The 23,040-nt window shown below is 33.6% G+C and overlaps 1 protein-coding gene and 1 pseudogene across 2 annotated transcripts; both read left to right on the top strand.

Annotated features, from left to right (window-relative positions):
• The first annotated feature begins 5,576 nt into the window (after positions 1-5,576).
• On the top strand, positions 5,577-7,441 carry LOC117932464 ((+)-neomenthol dehydrogenase-like). Of its 2 annotated transcripts, XR_004654181.1 has the most exons (3): positions 5,577-6,376; positions 6,464-6,538; positions 6,867-7,441. XR_004654181.1 is itself a non-coding variant. In XM_034853721.1 (2 exons), the coding sequence occupies exons 1-2, from the start codon at positions 6,446-6,448 to the stop codon at positions 7,140-7,142; spliced, it is 369 nt and encodes a 122-aa protein (XP_034709612.1). In that variant the 5' UTR covers positions 5,577-6,445; the 3' UTR covers positions 7,143-7,441. The 2 variants fall into 2 exon arrangements, 1 of the variants encoding a protein (XP_034709612.1); XM_034853721.1 differs by having other exon boundaries at positions 5,577-6,538.
• Positions 7,442-8,266: 825 nt separating this feature from the next.
• On the top strand, positions 8,267-22,123 carry LOC117932539 (annotated as a pseudogene).
• The last annotated feature ends 917 nt before the right edge of the window (positions 22,124-23,040 follow it).

Consider the following 23,040-nt stretch of genomic DNA (forward strand, 5'->3'; position numbering starts at 1 on the left):
TCATGGCATCCTTTTCCAAATCATTCTTTGGACACTGTTCATTACTGAGTTTATCTCGCTTCACAACAGGTACATCACCAGCTTTGCACATCTGCATATTGAATCTTTTAAGCACACGACTGATATAGGCTTTCTGAGATAGCCCAAGGAGGTTTCGAGATCTATCACGATAAATCTCAATACCCAACACAAAATATGCTTCTCCAAGATCCTTCATGTTAAAATTAGCAGACAAAATACGCTTGGTATCATTCAAGAGATTCACATCGCTACTAGCAAGTAGAATGTCATCGATATAGAGAACCATGAAAATGTATTTGCTCCCATTAACCTTCATGTAAACGCACTAATCAAACTTGTTCTCTATAAAACCAAAAGACGTCATAATTTTGTCAAATTTCAAGTACCACTGGCGAGAAGCTTGCTTGAGACCATAAATTGACCTTTTCAATCTGCGTACCATGTTCTCTTTTCCATTTTCCTTAAATCCTTCAGGTTGTGACATGTAGACCTCCTCACTCAAATCACCATTGAGAAAAGTTGTCTTGACATCCATCTGATGAAGCTCTAAGTCAAAATGAGCTACCAACGCCATAATTAGCCTAAAGGAATCTTTGGTAGAGACTGGTGAGAAAGTCTCTATGAAATCAATGCCCTCTTGCTGTGTATACCCTTTAGCAACCAACCGAGCCTTGTATCTTTCAACATTTCCTTTGTTGTCTCTTTTGGTCTTGAATACCCATTTGCATCCAATGGGTTTATATCCTTTGGGAAGATCAACAAGTTCCAAAACATCATTGTCTGACATAGATTGCATCTCATCTCTCATGGCAATCAACCATTCATTTGCCTTATCACTACTGAGAGCTTCACAATAAGTGGTAGGGTCCACTTCTTCTCCAATGTCATACTCTCCCTCTCCAAGGTAAACATAATAATCGTTAGATAAGGCAGGTCTCCTAGTTCTTTGTGATATCCTCATTTCCACAAGAGGAATCTCATCCATAATAGGGTTTATTTCGACAGTAGGGAAATTGACAGCAGCAACTCCTTGTTGAATCCCAAAATCAAAAGCTCCAACATCAAGGTTAACGTCTGAGACTGGCAAACGTAAAGAAATAACATCCATGGGTTCCACTCTTTCATCGGATTGAGAGGGTATACTATCAGCAACATCAAACTCTAAAAACTTTGCCACTTGAGACTCAACAATTCTAGTGCCACGAGTCGAACAATAAAACTTGTATCATTTTGAGTGATTAGGATACCCAATAGAGTAGCACCTAGTAGTTCTGGAATCCGTCTTCTTTAAAGAAGGATCATAGATTTTCACCTCAGCTGGACATCCTCATACTTTAAAATGATTCAAACTAGGTTTTCTGTTTGTCCATAGTTCAAAGGGTGCTTTAGGCACAGACTTACTAGGAACACGGTTCAGAATGTAGGTTGCTGTTTTAATGGCTTCACCCCATAAGTATTCTGGCAAATTTTATCTACCCATCATGCTCCTCTTCATTTTCATAAGAGTGCGGTTGCGCCTTTCTGCTACGCCATTCTGTTCAGGACTACCAGGCATAGTATGCTGAGCAACAATACCATTATCTTGTAAGTACCTTGCAAAAGGTTTTTTTTGTTGTCCAGCATCACCATGCTTCCCATAATACTCACCACCTCGATCAGATCTCATAATTTTGATGACTTTCCCCAGTTGTTTCTCAACTTCAGTTCGGAAGACTTTGAACATTTCAAGAGCATCTGCCTTTTCTTTGATAAAAAATACATAGCTATAACGGGAAAAATCATCAATGAATGTAATGAAGTACTTGTTGCCACACAAGGTAGTGGAATAAGGTCCACTAATGTCTGTATGAACAATCTGCAACAAATTTTGACTACGAGTTGCATCCTTTTTCTTATTCTTTGTCAATTTTCCTTTCACACAATCAACACAAATTTCTAAGTCATCAGAATCAAGGTGGGGAAGAATCCCAGAACTAATTAAGCGTTCTACTCGTTCTTTAGAAATGTGCCCCAAACGCTTATGCCATAACAATGAAGATATTTCCTTAGTCAAAGGTCTTTTAGCAACATTGTTTTCAACATTGTAAGAACAAGTAGATAACAACGACAATCTATAAAGCCTGTCAAATAAAACACAATTACCAATCACTTTAGAGTCATAAATCACATCAACTCTTTTATTTGCAAAAGTGAAATTATATCTAGCTTTATCAAGTACTGAAAGGGAAATTAAATTCCTTCTAAACGAAGGTACACAGAAAACATTGTCCAAAACAAGTTGAAAACCAGAATCTAATTCTAAAACAACAACCCTAATATGCTCAACAATAATCCTGATGTCACTGCCAACTTTAAGCTTTGATTCTTTTTCACTTGGCTTCCTTAGATTTCTTATCCCCTGTAAAGAAGTTGCAACATGAACAGTAGCACCACTGTCAAGCCACCATGAATCTAAAGAAACATTAATTAAATTAGATTCAAAACAGACATAGACAGATAACATACCATGTTCCTTCTTTTTCTTCTCTAGCCAATTCTTAAACTTAAAGTAATCAACCCTCTTGTGACCCTTTTTGTTGCAGTGATAGCACTTAAGGTCTGTGTTCTTGGCATTTCCATTATTCTGCTTTTCACTCCCACTTTTCTTGAAATTCTTATTTTTCTTATGACTATGGAAGTTGGGCTTTCTAGTTTTTTCAACTCTTTTTTGATTATTCGATTTTCCAAGAGCAATGAGATGAGTAGATTCATTCTTTTCTTTTTTCAGTTTTTCTTCCTCAGCCACACACTTAGTGATCAGGTCATTCACACCCCAAGAATGATTCAGGGTGTTGTATGCAGTCTTGATTTGGCTAAAAGAAGATGGCAGAGTATTGAGGGCTTGATGAACAATAAACTTATCGGGAATGAGAATTTCTAGTGCTTTCAATCTAGTCTGAAGATGCACCATTTTTAGGATATACTCACGAACCCCTTTCATATCATCATACCTCATATTCATCAATTCATCCATAAAATGCCCAACTTCAGCATTGTCAGATGTTTGGTATCTATTTGCCACAGCAACGAGAAATTCCTTAGCATTGTTACTCTCAGGTATTCCTCCAAGGAGATGCTCAACAATGGACCTCTTGATTGAAATGAGACTCAAACGGTTCGATCCTTCCCATTTCGCATAATGAGCTCTCATAGCTTCAGTGCTTTCATTAGTAGGCTTAGGAGGTTCATCTTCACGTAGAGCCATGTCCAAGTCCATCATTCCTAAAACAAACTCTATGTCTGATCTCCATCTCTTATAGTTCGACCCACTTAGAATTTCAATTATAGCATTTTTGTTGTTCACAGCAAAAGAAATTGATTGACAAAATTTTGCAACTAGATCAATTATGGGCAATAGGTAAAAAAAACTTAAATAATCATAAGCAATACAATACAAGAATCAATTGTACTATCATAAACTCCCCTTTGGGTAGAGTCCACAATAAACAACTATTCTCTAAGCATGAAGATCAACAAATAATTCATTAAAATTTATTTCCTTTGGGCAAATAAATTTATCAAATTATTTATCTCGTTCAATATCCTCATGTTGTTAAATTAATTTGCACAATAACCCCCTTTGGGCAGGCGATTGTACAAATTAATCTAAAATTTTCCCCATCAACAAAATAGGAACTCATAAACTTGCAAATTTTGATGGTTAAATCACTTTGGTAAAATAACCTTAACAATTCACATGCAACGTTCCAAAATTGGGTAAATTAAAAAAAATTGCCCAACAACAATAGTGCATATTAGCGATATATATGCATATGATCAATTATAGTTGCAAGAATTTGAACAACAATTTTTTTTTATTACACTTTAAACTAATTATTTAACTAGTTTATGTGATTTAGACCAAGTAGGAGAGTATGCATGAAAAATTTTCAATCTAGAGAGAGTGAGTACTACACTCCTATTCCATATATATTAGCATAATTTTTGGTAAATTCTCAACAGAAAATTATACAAAAAAATAATTTTAAGCTAATTAAATCATATAAATAAGTAATAATTATTTAATAAATATTTTTGACCCCCAAAAAATAAAATAATATATCTAGAAAAATAGATTACAAAAAAACGAGCGCACAGGAAAAAACGGGGTTCAAAATGGACACCGAATGAGGTTACACGTGCCTCACACACTTGACCCGCGAGTGGGGAACGTGTGGCACATGTGGCACGTGTGGCATGTGCTGGAGGTCATCTTCAACCTCCAACATTGGGTCCAAAATTCTGCAATATGGGTCAAATGACCCGGTTGCAACCCGGATTACAAACAATTGAAAAAAAAGGTTTTTTTTTTTTTTTTTTATCGGGATCTTGAGGGGTTTTAAACTTTAGGTTGTTTCTAACAATTCTAGGACATTTAATCATCAAAAAAACAACTTAAAGATCTCCATAATTGATTAACAAAATTCGATTTTTCATACTTCCATAGCCAAGATTGAAAAACTCTATTTTAACACCTATTTCGGCCTAATTTTACATGTATTTTTACATTAACAATATAAAAAGTCTCTTTACAACAATTAATTAAACAAAACAAAAAAAAAAAACTTCTCAATCTTGTTCAATTTTTTATTTTATTTTAAATAAAACAAATTTTTTAGGGTTCATACCCATATTTTCGAATTTTCAATTTTCACCAAATTGAGCCAAAAAAAAAAAAAAAAAACCGAAATTGATGCTACATATCAACTATAATATATGTAAACAACAAAATCTAAGAGTTTAATTTGAGTAAAACACAATAATTTGAACAAATAAAATTTTTCTTGAATCTTTAAACAAGAAAATTCCAAAAATTTAAAAATTTAATTACTCCCAATTTAAACAACAAAATTGCACATATGATATATCAATTTGAAGCTTGTGACAAGAGGAACAAAAAGCCTAAAGTTTCACAAACAAAAGAAACTAAAAAAAAATATGCACATTCATGGATCACAGATTTGGCTTCGAAAAGAAAATAAAATAAGAAACTAAAAATTTTATTTTCGATTTCCAAATGTAGATCCTAAATCATGTAAATCAGGCTCTGATACCACATGTAAAAATATTTACATAATCACATAGATTAATCATACATGATTAAAGTATACTAACAATAGGAAATCACTATAAAGAACATACTTGTTTGAGCCATGATACAAAAAACGAGATTGATTGTTGTAACCAAGTCTTCTTCTCTATGATCTTGATAATAGCTATGATGGCTTTATGGGAACACAGATAAACCTTTTTTTTTTTTTTATCTAGATTAGAGAGGGGACTTAGCATAACTCAAATTGGATTCTCATTGGGCCCTCCCATAATGGGCTTCAATGAGACCCATAGCCTACACTTGCCACTCAATTGAGCTTCTACTCAAAAGATGCAAAACCCAATCCAAAATGTGATCACTAGTTAATTGGGCTCATTATAGAATAGACTATCCATTAACCCCTTTTTGCAAATACAAATTATTCAATTAATGTTGGCCCATATAAAATTTTCCAACACCTTCCTCTATAACACTAAAATGCATGGTTAGAGTGGGGAGGCCAGTTAGGCCAATTCTTTTCTGATGATCAAGTCGATGATGGGCATCTCAAGGGCTTAAATAGATAAATTGGTAAGAGAAGGAATTCAAAATAGAGAAATCCCCCTTCCCTTGTGGGTCTTTATATCATTCAGGGTTGCACTGATTTGGTGGGTCTGATCCCACCAGTTATTGAGCTGTCTGATCCATTCTATAGCTGAGTGATTGATCACCTAATCTTGTCCTTGATTAACTATCATAGCTTCATAATTTATGTTAAAGGTTCTTCTGATGCAATGTAGGAGGAGTTAATAGCATTTATTGTTTATCTCATCACAATAGATGCAACGTCTGCCATCCTAAGAGGGGACAGGTTCACATCTTGTTGCAATGGTTGCCTCAAAGCAGGGCGGTCATTCTAGGTCATTGCCATTGAAATCCCTATCGCCAAATGACTCGTGTCTCTTCGTATAACATGTGTCCTTTGGTTTGACCGTTCCCACAAGTAGAATTTTTGTATTGTGTAATGTCCAGATTGTATATCATTATACTTATTCCACTATAAACCAGTGCCCTATTTACTCTCCTCGGTTCCATCATTTTCTCTCTTTTTTATATCCATCAATCCATATGGAGTTGCATAAACTTTTATGAGGTGGATTTGCCAATGAATTCCATATATGTTTGCACTTGATAAAACAAATGTCTCCTCATCCACCATGATTCCTTGAAAATTTTTGAAGTGAATATTTCTTGAGGAATGGAGGACCTCTAAATAGCTGGAAGGTATCTAATAACTTTCTTTTTATTTCTTTATTTTTTTGTTCTTTTATAGTTAAAAATTGGATAATAGAAATGTGTGATACTGGACAGGTGAACAATGCAGGGATAGGTGGAACGGTTGTAACGGATCCTGATGCTTATAGGTCAAGAATTGCTTCTGCTGAGGTAAGGTATCATATACAATTTCTTTGTTGGCTTAAAGCAATTGATTGTGGCTGTAAGTTCAAAGAAGAGCGGATTTAAAATTCTAATAGCCATTGGGGTATATTTGAAAGTTGAAAAGGAGCAACATTTAGACTTCTAAGGCCCCATGCTGTTGAGTTTTTCTTCTACCTTCTCTTGAAAGGAAGATGAAAATCTTTTCTAGAAACTAGAATTATGGAAGAAAATCTTGTTGCATACCAGAAGCAGTTTTCTTCTTCTCTTTTTATGTTGGAGTAGGGAATATAATGGCTACCAAGAAGATTGAGATTTTCTTCATTTTATTTTGCAGGCAGTAGGAAAAGTCAATTGGAAGGGAATAAGGATTGAGCCTTTTGAGCTGGTGGAAGAATGCCTGAAAATAAACTATTATGGGCCAAAGAGGATGATTGAAGCTTTCATTCCTCTTCTCCGGTTATCAGATTCGCCAAGGATTGTCAATGTTTCCTCCTCAATGGGAAAGCTGCAGGTGCAGAATAACACTAATCCTCATTCAGAATACAATGTTGATATATACTTAAGATGTTCAACCATGTTTGTAATTGGGCAATTTGATGAAATTCAGTAGAGTTGGATTGGAGCCAAATGATTCAGTTTGAAACTTGGAAGGATCAAGTTTCATTGTGAATTTTTCATTACAGCTCCACTCAAAAGATGCCTTGATTGAGTCAACAGAGCAAAATATTTTTGTAAGCTTATTGAACTTTAGATTGGTGATGGAAGATCTACTTGTCACATCTTGATTTGTTTAGAAGAAAACCATGTGAAGAAAAGGGTTGATTGATGCTGTTTGGTAAGTGTAATTAATAATATTGAGGTAATGCATACTATTATATAATGCACATAACTTGCTTATTTTCCTGGAAATCATCTGTTGTGAATGATTAAGGGCTGTTGCCTTTTGTTTGTGTGGGAGTCAATAAGGAGTTTACTGACCTTACAGTAAGGAGTTTTTTTTTTTTAATGAGTATAATAGAAAATTTTAGGGATTTTTATCTTATTAATAACTATTCGTAAAAATAATTCTAACAAGATTATATCTAAGAATTTGAATGTAAAAAAAATCTCAAATATGTACTTGTCATAATCTCAATTATATTTAATAATAACCCATAAAAATGATTTAAAAACATTTCATATTTCTTCTAAAAAAACCATATTTAAAAATTTTTAAAATGATTATATACTTACATCATATAACAATTCTCAAAACAGTTATGAAACACCATTTTTTTTTAAGTTTTATTTTTTAAACAATTCAAACTAGTATTAAATTTATTTATATTCAATCATGAGTACCACAAAAAAAGAAAAAAAAGAAATGAAAGCCAACTGTCTAATTTAATTTTTGACTTAGTCATTGGATTATATCGTATAAGAATATCAATTTTCATTACAATAATAATATTGTGCTTGCTTTTATATATGACCACATGACATGATTAAAAAAAAATTAAATTAATGATGTTTCATTGGTTGAAACTTGTAAAAAACGTCGTTAGTGACATCATAAACGCAGTTTACTATCCAAAGCGTCATCCATGATGTCACAATGTCATTTTCCTATATGAAAAAAAATCAATCTTTATTATCATATGGGCGTCTTTTATGACCACATACGTCTTATCTCTATCCAGAAAATCATCTGCCTTGCATTTGCATTTGCATTTGCTTTTATGACAACAAACGTCACTTTCCTATCAAAAAATTAATGTTGAAAACTTTAGCAGCATTCTTGCTATTAGAGTGAATTAATTAATCAAACTTTACCATCTCACAGACAATGGCTGAAGCAATAACAAGGTACTTGGTTTATCTCCCATGTCCCCTCTTCACAATCTGCAAGCACATATATAACAACTGGTTTTCTTATTTTTCTAGTGTATTGAGTTTCAGGTCTGCAGTTGTTACAGGAGCAAATAAAGGGATTGGGTTGGAAATATGTAGGCAGTTGGCCGCCAGTGGGGTGAGAGTGGTGTTAACAGCTAGAGATGAAAAGAGGGGTGTTGAAGCTCTTCAAAGTCTCAATGGGTCTGGTCCCTCTAACCTGGTTTTTCATCAGCTTGATGTTGGGGACCCTGCTAGTATTGCTTCTCTTGCAGATTTCATCAAAACCCAGTTTGGGAAGCTTGATATCTTGGTAAGATTGAAACCCTGATCATTTCTTGATGATTTTTTTTCCATCTTTTTTGTTTTATTGGTTCTTCTTCTGGAAATTCATTTAGAACATTGCATTCGTAACCTATATGATTGAGTGATGTTTATTTTGGACTCTCTCCCGTATCAACTATCCTCCTCACATCCGCGAAAACAGTACCTAAGAAGAATTTTAGCTGTGAATTCCGGTACTTTAGATTGTGCTTATCTATATATATATGTTTTGTGAGATAGATTTCCCAATGAATTCCCCAATGATTCCTGAAAATTTTGGAACTGAATAATTCTTGGGATACTGGACAGGTGAACAATGCAGGGATGATTGGATCGATTGTAAAGGATCCTGTTGCTTTAGAATCAGGAGTTGCTGCTACCGAGATAAGTTTTCATATACAATTTTAAAGAAAGAAAAATTTTCTAGAATTATGGGAGAAAATCTCGTTATATATGTACCAGAAGCAGTTTTCTTCTTCTCCGAATGGCTACTGAGAAGATTGAGATTTTCTTCATTTTGTTTTGCAGGCAGGAGAACAAGTCAACTGGCATGGTATAATGACTCAGCCCTTGGAGCTGGCGGAAGAATGCGTGAAAATAAACTATTACGGGCCAAAGAGGATGGCTGAAGCTTTCATTCCTCTTCTCCAATTATCAGATTCACCAAGGATCGTTAACGTCTCCTCCTCTATAGGGAAGTTGCAGGTACAACATAACACCAACCACCCTCATTCAATTCAGAAATAAAAATGTTGGTATATATATATCATGCCCTGGCTTCAGGGTAACCCACAACTCAACTCGTGACCATAGGTCAAAGATTTGACCCTAAGGGTTATTCCCATGATTTTAAAAATCGGATTGGACCAGCCAGTCCGACTGGTCCGACCTTTGGCTGGTCACGATTCCGGTCCGGCCCGGCCAATTGGACTGGAATGGCATTGAACCGGGGTTGGACCGCTTGAACCGGCAATCCAACCGATAAATTGGACGAACCGTCCAGTTCTATCCGAACCGACCGATTCGATTAAAATTAATTTTTTCCTCCCATTGTCGTCGACCCTCGTCGGCAAGACCCCTGTGCTGGAAAAGCTTCTCTTTTTTGCTCATCGGACCACACGTCCGCGCTGGAAACCTCGTCCTTCCACGACCTTGCTGGAACTCCCCGCCCCCACCCCCACCCCCACTCCCACCGTTGCTGGAAAAGCTTCCATTTTTTGCCCATCGGAACACCCCCACTCGATTCCCAGGAAACCCCGTCCTTCCACGACCTTGCAGAAACCCCCTTCCTCCTCCCTCCATCCCGTGCTACTGTTGGTGGAAACCCCCAAAATTACAATTTTAAATCAATTTCTGATTTTAAAATAAGTTTTTTTTTATTTAAAAATGAATTTTAAAATTTTAAATTAAAATTATGATTTTAATTTTAATTTTAAATTTGAAACTAATTTTTTGATTTTCAAATAAAATTTTAATTTTTAAATAATCTATAAATTATTATTTTTATTTTTTTAATTATTTTAAATTTTAATAATTTATAAATTATATATTTATGACGTCATCAGTTTGACCGCGATTCGACCAGAGAATCGTGAATCGGTAACTTTTTTGGTTCAATGACCGGTCTGGTTTTCCGGTTCAATGACTGGTCCGGTTCTGAAAACATTGGTTATTCCTATCTGCGCTGGCAATTAATCAAAACACCTTGCTTTTTTTTTCATTAAAGCGTCTAATCCTAAATAAACTTATTAAACTAAGATTTATTATAACATATTATTTTATTTTTTTCAAAACCAACTGTATGCACAAATTTCGTAAATTTTGGTCCTGCGAAATTAGCAAAACAAAATAGGAAAATAATGCGAACAAAATATTTATTGAAATTAAAAATATATTGTGGGTGTAATCTCAGAAAAATAATATTCTTTCTAAAAAAATATTTTCCCTCTGATTTTTTTACTTTGATCACACTTTGGAAGACGACGATGACGTTTTCTTGATTTCGAAGATCAATCGAGGGCCACAAGTGGCTTATTCCCAAATGACCTTCCGGTTAATCCTATCACAGGAACAACAATTAAATACCAACAATTCTAATATTTTTATCTTACATTAAACTTTCATTCACTTCTCATTTAACATTTTCAAAGCAAAACCAAATCATTTTACACGTTTAAGGTTTCCAAAAACAACCTAAATGAAAACTGTATGACGATCTATTACACTTGAAAAAATATAATTTGACTTTAATTGCCTAAAACATTTTTACTTTAAAATTCACTTAAAACATAATATAATTAATTAATTATTAACAAAATTCAATTCCATAAAATATTGAAAATATCAATTTTTTTTTTTTTTTGGCAACAAAGAAGTTAAAATTTGTAATAACCCTTAACCCGTTAATTTTACCAGTATTTATTTACCAACAAAAATTTAAGTAATATTCTAAAACTTAATTCCATAAATTAATTAGTCATTCAATTTATAAAAATCAATTTTTTAACCCTTTGATATAATTTTTATTTAATTTACTTCATTTGTCAAATTATTAAATCACATCAAAATTTCAAAAGTTAAATTCATAAAATTCACATTTAATTAATTTACCCCTTTTGTATATCTTTTCCAAATTCACATATCATAATTTAATTTCAATTTAACTTTGTTTAATGTTTTGTAATTCTATAAAGTTTAATTTCAATTATAAGAATTAAATTAATTCGTTATAAAATTAAATTAAATTTCTTTTTAATTATCTATTATAACAATTTGATATAATATAAATTTTTACAAAGTTTTTCTTACTACGATTTTTTGATAATTATCAAATAATAATTAAATTAATTCCTGTAACATACTTAAAATTCAAAATTTCAAAACCTAATCTCAATTATTTGATGGTTAAATTTTTTTCCAAATCTAAATTTAATTTCTAAAATTCCTACTCCTTATATTTGATGTGACAAAATTTTCAAACTCTTGATTTTTTACTAACTTTTCTAAAATCTCTCCCAATTAAATATTAATACGTAGATCTTCACCACTCTTTTTAATCATTTGACCCATAATTTTATGAAAGACTCTACTTTGAGAATCTGACGTGTCTTTAAAAACCTGGATATTACAATATATATCTACTTTATTCAACCATGTTTGCAACTAGACATGAGTTGAATCAAAACCACATGATTTTGGTTTGACATATACTGAATTTTTCGTTACACATCTTGGTTTGTTTGGAAGAAAAGGGTTGATTGACAGTGCCTTTTGTTTCTGTGAATCATTCGATCTTCTTTTCTTTCATTTCCAACCAGAAAATGGTCTCCTGGGAATGATTAAGAGGGAGTCCATCAAGCACTTCCCAACTTACATTACTCTTCTTCTTGTGTTATTCCAGAATGTTACCAATGAATGGGCAAAAGCAGTGTTAAGTGATGCTGAAAACCTTACGGAAGAGAGAGTGGATGAGGTGTTGAACCAGTTTCTAAAAGATTTCAAGGAGGGATTATTAGAAGCTAAAAACTGGTCTGCTTTTTACGCTGCATATACGGTCTCGAAAGCAGCCTTGAATGCATACACAAGGATTCTGGCCACCAAGTATCCGGCTTTCTGCATAAACTGTGTCTGTCCTGGCTATGTCAAAACAGATATAAACCACAACACTGGCATCTTAACTGTTGAAGAAGGTGCTGAAGGCCCGGTGAAATTAGCTCTGCTGCCTGATGGGGGCCCTTCCGGCCATTTCTTTTCTCGGAAGGAAGTGACTGAATTTTAAATGAAAATGCATCATTACGAGATATGAACTAAGAACATCGTAGCATACTGACTGTCTATTACTTCTCATATAGTTTGCATGAATGTCTTTATAAGCACATAATGGTATGTGATCTTACATATGCAGGAAAATAGTGTTTTTTCCTTCTTTTTTTACTTGTTCAGAAAAGAAGGTACTTATTAATTTGGAACAAATTTGAGCTGTTTTCTAAAATGTTATGAGTAACAATTGAAAAAATAGAGAATATTTTAGCAATTTTTGTGTTATATATAAATACATTCTACTTTCATGAAGAATAAGTAGAGAAACCAATTATAAAATTCAAGGACAAGTTTTGAAAACAATATCAAATAAACCAATAATGTCATATTTTATGGTTCATTCATTTGGCTCTTAAAGTGATGGTTTTGGCCAGCTAGTGACACGAATAACTTGTGAATTGGTTGAGTCTAATCTTTTATTTTTATTGTTAGTTAAAGTTATAATTCTAGGACTTCACCAAGTAAATGAAATGATTATATACTACCTTTTATTTAGATATTATACATCTTGATCCACTTTTTAAAAATGTATCTACATATTAATTAAGAACATATTATATATATGTAGTAACGAGAACTCTCCCTACTCAATATTTATCCTCACAATTACCTCTTCATACAAACATGAAGAGGAGTATATGTAACATCACTGTTGTGTCTTTCAGGATTGTAGGATAAGATAGAGAGACATGCACCCCTTACGGGATTAGATAAACAAATCCTTACATTGGTATCAAATATAGACTTTGTCGATCTATAATAATGCGATCATTTTCATGTAGATATTACATATTTGTTGTCTCCTAGTAGACTCTTATGATTTTAAAATATGTTTATATAATTAAAAAAATCTACTACATACATAATGTCAACATCTTCTCCCAATTGATGTAAAATATTTCAATCACTTCTTCCCTTCTCATATAAACATAACATTCTTGTCATATTCCATGAGATTACATGGTCGTATACAACCTCGCATTGGAGTTAAAGATTGATTTTCATAACTTAAAACAAATAATATTTATAGGAGAGGAAGTTTATTGTTAGAAATGATTTTAAAGATGATCCTTGATGAAAGCATATAAGTCAATTTATCTAGCTTTGTAAGGGGCATTAATTGTCTAACCCATAAAAAACACAATAAAGACACTGTATCTACACCAAAGTACGATTGTGATATCTCATATTGGTTAGAGAAAAAAGTTTATAATTATCTATATATAATAAGCTCCTCAAACAAAAAAGATCAAATGTAAAAATGACATTCAAGTGATTAATGCTTTGAAGTCTAATTAACATACACATTGACTAGTTTATTTATTCTTTTGAAAATATTACAAAATAATAATAATAATAATAATAATAATAATTACCAATTACTATAATAAATTTGATATTCTTAATTAGCATTCAATTGATCAAATTAGCTATAATGACATTCTGTTTAAATAATGCAAGTAATAAAATAAAATAAAATATTTATGAAGATCCAAAACAAATAGAAGAAAAATAAAATAAAATATAAAGAGAAAAATCTTAAAAACTTATACAAGAATGTAAAAGAAAATTATTAAATTTGATTTATTTTTATATTTTACTTCTTCTTTCTTACTAATTAAATTATGTATGATGCTCGTAAACTAATAATTGAGGGCTATATAAGAATATGAGAAAGTGAGAAACACGTGAAAATATACTTATGTGCAACTCAATGACATGGAAGACAAACTTTAATATTTTTCATGTTGGTTTTTAAAATTTTTTATAATCAAAATAAAATTTCATACATCATAATAGTTTTAAAATTATAAAATCAATAAAGAGCAATAGATGAGTATAATCATCAATTTACAAATCTACTAAATAAAATAAATAAATAAATATGGAAGATGTTAATCGGAATACAAAATAGAATAAGCTATTAATATTTTTCAATTTGGAAAACAAATGACATCTAGAGAATGAGTTTTGAAATTTATTTATTTATTTATGTTGAAATACTTAAAGAAAGGTCTATAAACACTTCAAGACTTTTAAGACTTGTATTAAATAAAATTTATTTAATTTAAATTTTTTAAAAATGAAAATTATTCTTATTTTTTTAATAAAAATAAATTAAAATAAAAATATTAAATATAAAATTCAATCCTAAAATAATAATGATTTCATATAAAGCTATCGCAACAATATGCATTATTTTTTCTCTCTGCTAATTCATGGAACTCAAATATATCTTAGAATTGAAATAAATGTTAGAAGCTTGTTGAGGGAAAGTTCATCTCCCTTCTTTTGGCTCAACATCTTTAATTTGTTTTGATTCTTGGGTTCCCTAGTTTTCTCCATCAGATTCCTTCCAAGAAGAAGTTCAGGATATTTTGTCCAAGCTTAACCCTTTTCTATGTAGATTCCTGACCAATCCTCTTTAATCATTACACTTAATCACGAAATATCAAAGTTGAAAATGTAAACAATCCTTATGTGGGAATATGAAGAAGAAATAATCAACCAACTTAATACAATTCAATGCACAAACTCCTTGCAGCTGCAGAACTATCCACACAACAAAGAACTCACACACACAAACACCAAAGAAATGATAATCAAGACACAAAGGTTTACGTGGTTCAGTCAAAACCGACCTACATCCATGGATTGTAGCAATAGTTTTCACAATTTCACAGTCAATAATACAGAGCCAAAAATACAAGAACAATTTCCCAAGGTAAAACCCCAAATTACAAGCCCAAAATCACACACTCACTTTCCTTATTGTATTTTTTTTTTTTTTTTATCTTCTTCATGTTGTGCCATCCTCGATAGTAAGCCACAAATATGGTTTGACTTACACCGTGTTTCCTATTCCATATTATTTCCCAAAAGCAATTTTTGTTATTTATCTTTAATCTCCATTATCACCAAAACATATGCAGGATATATTTATCAATTCATTTAGAACATGCATTTATTCACATGGAACATACCTGAATCCATTTCTGAATTTTGGTTGAAGATGTATGGATCTTCTAAGACTGAGGAGGGGAACCATCGTCACTGGATTCTCTCTGGCAATGGGAAGCGGGAGAGATTAGGGTTCTGTTCTATTCAAAGATTTGATATTACAAAATGAACAGACCCTTGACCTTTTATACCCTCCTGCCTTAGGGACCATACCCATTGGGCTATTGGGCCTCACGAGTCTTAGGCTCATCATCTAAGGCTCGTGATGGCGTTTGGGCTCTACACATAGGTAGCCTATACTCTTGAACGAACAGAAAACAAATAGAAAGAGGTGAATAGCTTAGTCATGAATTATTGTTAGATATGTGAGTCCATATCTTAACAATTTTGACTAATTACTTACCTAATCAATATCATAAGGAAATAAATCCCCTATTTATTTTTTTGGAAACAAAAAATACAAAAGGAAAAAAAATCTTCTTAATTGATTATAAAAATTGGTATGATGATAAATGTTCAAAAGCCAACTCTTTTTCACAAATCTCCACTTGGCTTTGAATTCATCATCCAATTGCTACTACTCCATCTTCTCTCAACTGCCCAAAATATTTATCAAGCTCAAGCAATGCTTGAACTTGATAGTTGCCAATGTCTTCATCAATATATCAGTTGGGTTGTCATCCGTTTGAATCTTCTCAACCAGAACTTCACATTTCGACATCACATCTCTTAGGAAATGTAACTTGACATCTATATGCTTCGTTTTTTCATGAAATATGATATTCTTTGCCAAGCAAATTGCACTTTGATTATCACAATGAACTGTCAATATCTTATGTGCTAACCCTAGCTTACTAATCATCCCCTTAACCCACAAAGATTCTGTAAGAGCTACATATTCAACTTCAATCGAGGATAGAATCACCATGGATTGAAGACTAGCTTCCAACTTATAGTTCCAACAAACAATGTGAAAACATATCCTGTCAAAGATCTCCTTGTGTCCACACTTCCTGTATAATCAGAATCTACATACCTACTACAACACCTAACTCTCCAACAGCTCCACCTCCATAGAGAATTCCAACATCAGTAGATCCTTTCAAAAACCTTAGGACCCATTTCACTGCATTCCAATGTTTCTTTCCTAGATTTGACATAAATCTACTTATCATGCTAGCGGCATAGGCCAAATCCGACCTACTACATACCATTGTATACATGATGTTACCAACAATACTAGCACATGGTATTTCTTCCATGTACTTGACTTCTTTCTCAGTCTTAGGTGAATTCTCTATTGTCATTTTAAAGTGTTGTGCTAGTGGAGTGCTAACAGGTTTGCTTGACTCATGCCAAACCTCTCCAACACCTTACTAACATACCATTTTTGAGTAAACTTCTTCCTTTTCCTATTTGTATTCTTTGGGTAGGTCCCAAATCCTTCATCTCAAATCTTCTTCTTAGTTGTTTCTTCATATCATCAATCGCTGCCTTGTCACAACTTGCCAACAACATGTCATCAACATACAATAGAAGATAGACATTACTAGCACCTGATTTCTTCTTGAAGTAATCACAACTATTAAATTGTCTTCTTTCAAAGCATCATTGTCGAGGGGACTGTTTCAAACCATACAATGATTTATTTAATAGACAAATCTTATCTCCTTTGCTTTTAATTTCAAAACAGTTAGGTTGCTTCATGTAAATAGTCTTCTCAATCTCACCATAAAAAAATATTGTTTTGACATCCATTTGCTCGAGCTCCATGTCAAAATGTGCCACCATAGTTGGCAAAATCTGGATTGAACTATGTTTCACCACTAAAGAGAATATCTCTGTGTAATCCACTCCTTATTTTTGTGTAAAGCCTTTAGCAACCATCCTGGCATTGTGTCATGTTTTCTCTACTCCTGGTATAACATTTTTCTTTTTCTAAATCCACTTATAGTCAACAAACTTCTTATTTTTTGGTTTCTCCACCAAAATCCAAGTCTTGTTCTTCTATAAGGATTCAATTTCATCTTCGATGGCCTTCTACCATTTTTCTTTGTCATCACAACTCATTGGTTGTTGATAGCTTTCTAGTTCTTGATTTAGAGACTCACTAGCAATTGTAAAAGCAAAAGCTGCTAAGTCTTCATAACCATACTTCTGAGGTGGTCTTATAACTCTTCTCTACTTGTCTCTCGCTAATTGATAATCATCCTTTTAGTGTTGTTGAGATAAAAAAAATGCTTGCCTTCACCATGGGATTGAACTTGCGTTGCACCCTAGAGATTTGCATGAACGTAGTCTAGAATCCCTTGAGTTGTATGCATCGATTTACTAAACTTCACCCTATGACTTTTACCATACACATAATGTTCGCAAAACTCTAAATTCCCGAGGGTTTTTTTTTTTTTTGTCAAGCAGCCCCATTTTATACAACTCATTTAGACATTTCTCACTTACATGCCCTAGCCTCTTGTGCCATAAATTAGATTTATTACTCTCATTTGTAGACTGTTTTGCGTTCTATTGTGAAATTCTCACCATCTGCTAAATAGTCTTATTCATTGTGTCATCCTAATATTCTATTACTACAGATGATGTAATTTCATATTCTGTTGAACCAATAAAAGAGTATAGACCATTTGAAAGAACCTCTTTCATCACGGTTAATGCACTTTTCACAACTTTCATCACCCCATTTTCAATTTTGACAGAACAACCTATCAAATCAAGCATCCCAAGAGAAATTAAATTTCTCCTAAGCTCTAGAACATACTGTACATTTTGTAGCACTTTATTACAACCATCAAACATTCGCACTTAATGGATCCAATTCTTCAAATCTTACATGCCTTGTTGTTGCCAAGTAAGACGGTCCCTCCATGAATTTCCTTGAATGTTTGAAACCACTCATAATTTGGACTCATATAAAATGAGCACCCAAAGTCTAAAACCCACTCTTTATGAGTATTTTGTGTTGAGTGAACAAGTACCTTTATTAAATCATAACCACCCAACACCACTGATGTGTCTCCAGATTCCTGCTTATCATTTGACTTTTTCTTCCTACCAAGGCACTCTTTCCTTATGTGACCCTTCTTGTTGCAGTGATAACACTTGAACTTTCTCTACAATTTGGATCTTGATTTACCTTTGTTCTTGTTGTCTCTTTTCTCCATTCTACCTCGAACATTAAGAGCTCGTTGCGACTATTTGTCTTTTTCTCTACCCTCAATTCCCTTTAGACTTGACATCCGATTCCAAGTCATCAAAGGACAATGTATCCCTACCATACTTAATGGTATCGCGAAGTTGACTGTAGGTTGATGGTAACAAGTTCAATAATATGATCGTCTAATTTTCATCATTGATTTTTTCTCCAATGTTCTCCTATTTAATAACCAACTTATTGAATTCATCGAGGTTCTCATCAAGATTTTTGTCCTCCTGCATCTTGAACCCAAATAGTTTTACCTTCAAATAAATCCGGTTCATGAGAGATTTTGTCATATAAAGACTTCCCAACTTCAGCCATAAGCCTACTATAGTTGTCTCCTTGTTGCACTTCTTAAAACACTGTCACTAAGATACAAGATCATATATAGTGCTATATGTCGTTTCGAGCTTCTTTGTCTCTATCATGGTGCTTGGAAGGTTCTTTTCTCCTTGTAGTGCTTGAGGAACCTTTTGTTGAACCAAGATTGCTCTCATATGCTACAACCAAATGCTGAAGTCTCCCTTGCTGTTGAATTGTTGCATCTCAAACTTAGTTGTAGCCATCTTCAATAATTCCACGTTCACTACACCAATTATGGGAATATGAAGAAGAAATAATCAACCAACTCAATACAATGCACAAACTCCTTGCAACTGCAAAACCCACACAACAAAGAAGAACTTATGCACACAAACACCAAAGAAATGATAATCAAGACACAAAGGTTTATGTGGTTCGGTCAAAACCAACCTACATCCATGGATTAGTTTTCACTATTTCACAATCAATAATACAAGACCAAAAATACCAAAACAATTTTCCAAGGTAAAACCCCAAATACAAGCCCAAAATCACACACTCACTTGCCCTGATTTTTTTTTTTTGTTCTTCATATTCTGCCACCCTCAATAGCAGGCCACAAATCTGGTTTAATTTACATGTTTTCTATTTCATATTGTTTCCAAAAGCAATTTTGACTAGTTAGTTATCCAATCAATGTCATAAGGAAATAAATCCCCTATTTACTTTTCTGGAAATAGAAAATACAAAAGGAAAAAAATCGTCCTCATTGATTGTAAAAATTGGTATGATGATAAATGTCCAGAAGCCAAATCTTTTTGACACCTTAAAATAAATCTGAAATCCCCTCGAGTTTTTCTTACTCCACACACAATTCCCATCTCAAAAACAATGGCTGAAGCAACAAAGAGGTACTTGGTTTTTCTCCCTTGCCCTTTTTACAATCTCTCGCCACATATACAACAGCTATTTTACTTATTTTCTTATATATATTCTGTTTCAGATATGCAGTGGTTACAGGAGCAAACAGAGGGATTGGATTGGAAATATGTAGGCAATTGGCTGCTAATGGGGTGATAGTGGTGTTAACAGCTAGAAATGAGAAGATGGGTGTTGAAGCTCTTGAAAATCTCAAGGGGTCTGGTCTCTCTAATGTGGGTTTTCATCAACTTGATGTTGGGGACCCTGCTAGCATTGCTTCCCTTGCAGACTCCATCAAAACCCAGTTTGGGAAGCTTGATATCTTGGTATCGTTGAAACCCCCCATTTCTTGATTACTTTTCCTTCTTTTTTTCCGGGTTCTTGTACAGTCACTGAATTGATGGTTTGTGTAGCATACACAATAGCACAATTTTTGCTTTCATGTTGTCGCCTTTTTGATAGGATGTCTGTGATGATTTTGATATTTTGAGAAGGTAGCCATTTTCTTTTGTCTCTTTGATTAGAACTTCAGAAGGAAACTGACACATTGTTAAAAATTTGATAACAAAAAATGTTGAGTGATGGACAGGTGAACAATGCAGGGATAGCTGGGACAATTGTAACAGATCCTAATGGTTTCAGATCAGCAGTAGCTGCTGATCAGGTGAGTTCCCATTTACAATTTCCTTCTTTCCTGAAATGTAGTGAGTGTGGATGGAACTTCAAGAAAGAAATATGCAATTTGCTTGGGGGTGGGAAGGCTTAAACATCATTCATGAAATGATTACTGGGAAAAGTATACAGAATAGAACACCCAACATAAAGGTTCTTTCTTTGGGTGCATATGTTTTATTTGGGGAAAAGCCTATAAAAAGTTGAAAAAAGAGCAATATTTAGATTTTTAATGCCCATTGTGTTGAATTTTCCTTCTACTTTTTCTAGAAAAGAAAATCTCTGGAATTATAGACGGTTTTCCTCCTCCTTTTCTTGTTGGTGGAGTAGGAAGTGTAATGGCTACCAAAGGGATTGAGTTTTTTTGTTATTCTATAATGCAGGCAGGAGTGGGAAAAATCAACTGGAAAGAAATAATGATTGAGCCTTTCGAGCAGGCGGAAGAATGCCTGAAAGTAAACTATTATGGGCCAAAGAGGATCATTGAAGCACTTACTCCCCTTCTCCAGCTATCAGATTCGCCAAGGATCGTTAATGTTTCCTCTTCTGCAGGGAAGTTAAAGGTACAAAGATAACATTAACCCTCATTCAGAAATAGATTGTTGGCACCCACTTTAAATGTTCAACCAAGTTTTGCACTGGGCAATTTGACTTGAAATTCAACAAAGTTGAATCACAAGCACATATCATCTCTTGTGGATGATTAAGAACTTGATGTGCCTTCTTCTTTGGTGACAAGTTGCAGGCTTCACACGGTCATATGTTCACTGGAAATAGATGGGAACTGGTAAGAGTGGGGAGGCTAGTTTGGTCGACCCCTCTCCAGAGGTTAAGTTAACTAGGGATTTTTTGAGATATTAGAGAAGAGAGTTTATGAAACATTTCCCAGAGTTACTTTCTTTAGAACTGGAGTTTCTGTTTCCAAATTGAGGAATACCTTTCTTGATGTGTTGTTGCAGAATGTTATAAATGAATGGGCTAAGGGAGTATTAAGTGATGCCCAAAACCTTACAGAGGAGAGGGTGGATGAGGTTTTGAAAGAGTTTCTAAAAGATTTCAAAGAGGGATCATTAGAAGCTCATAGCTGGCCCTCTTATCTCTCTGCCTATATCGTCTCCAAAGCAGCCTTGAATGCCTGCACAAGGATTCTGGCCAGGAAGTACCCCACTTTCTGCATCAACTGTGTCTGCCCTGGCTTTGTCAAAACCGACATGAACTACAACAATGGCATCTTAACTGTTGAAGAAGGTGCTGAAAGCCCCGTGAGCTTGGCTCTGCTGCCTGATGGTGGGCCTTCTGGTCAATTCTTTGTTCGAAAGGAGTTGTTTGACTTTTGACTGAAAATGATTCACTACTAGATATGAAGCAAGAACATCACAACAATAAAGTCTGTTCTCTGCTTTTTATTATGTGGTTTGCATGAATCTCAGATTATTAAGACTACCCAGAAATGCGTATGACTAATTTTTATGTTGGAATGAGTCTGAAGGACGCAATAGCCTCTGACCTTATATTTTTTGTGTGATATTTGATGGTTTTTGGAGTTCATTGATTTGGTTCTTGAGAGCCCAAATTCATGGTTTTGGCTGGCAAGCAAAATGGATAGCTTGTGAATAGGTTGGGCTTACTTGCTTATCAGCTAATTATAGGTCTGTTATTGAGTTGTGAGGTGTTCTCTGCTGCATGTTTGAATTTTTACATGCGCACCTCTACTGGTTTGCCTCGATTTGCGCAATTGAGTTCACGTAATTAGAGCTTTGCGCAATTGCCTCTACTGGTTTGGCTTGTCTACTTCACAAATTTGAAGTTGAAGGCTCTCTTGTTAATCATTTTCACGAATACAATCTAGTTTAAGAAATCCACTATGAAGAATATTTTTATGGGTTTATTTTTCATTGAGGTACACTATACTTAAAAATAGTACAATTTTTTTTAAAAGTATTCTTCATATTTTCAAATTTGGCTTAAAACAACTTAAAACACGTTAAATTTATTCTAAAAATACAACATCTTTTTAATAAATTCTCAAAATATTGTTTTCTGTCAAAAATTTATTAAATGATTTTTTAATTAGAAAAATATTTTTTATTCTAAAGAACATAAGACTATTTGCAAGAATATTTAGGATAATTTTAGAAAATTTTGAATAGAAAGCAATTCATGCCAAATTCCATGGGTAATAAAGGGTCACCAAACTCTAACAATCTCCACCTTGACATTCCAATGTAAGGAATGAAAAAAACAAACTCCAATCTTCAAAAAAAAAAAAACTCTTCACCTCTTCCACAAACCCCAAAGGGTAATTCAACAATGAATACTAACCAAGTCCAATCAATGCTCAAACTTGGCTACAAGGAGTATCTTCGTCATCATATCAGTAGGATTATCATGGGTGCTAACTTTGGCCACAACAATATCACCACGAGCA

Source organism: Vitis riparia, chromosome 15, assembly GCF_004353265.1.
Source record: "Vitis riparia cultivar Riparia Gloire de Montpellier isolate 1030 chromosome 15, EGFV_Vit.rip_1.0, whole genome shotgun sequence".
In the NCBI taxonomy this organism is placed as follows: domain Eukaryota; kingdom Viridiplantae; phylum Streptophyta; class Magnoliopsida; order Vitales; family Vitaceae; genus Vitis; species Vitis riparia.

Excerpts from the sequence above, each read along its gene's own strand:
- LOC117932464 (XM_034853721.1), top strand. The coding sequence starts at position 6,446 with ATGTGTGATACTGGACAGGTGAACAATGCAGGGATAGGTGGAACGGTT. Across the intron at positions 6,539-6,866 it reads CAAGAATTGCTTCTGCTGAG|GCAGTAGGAAAAGTCAATTG; the intron begins GTAAGGTATCAT and ends TTTATTTTGCAG.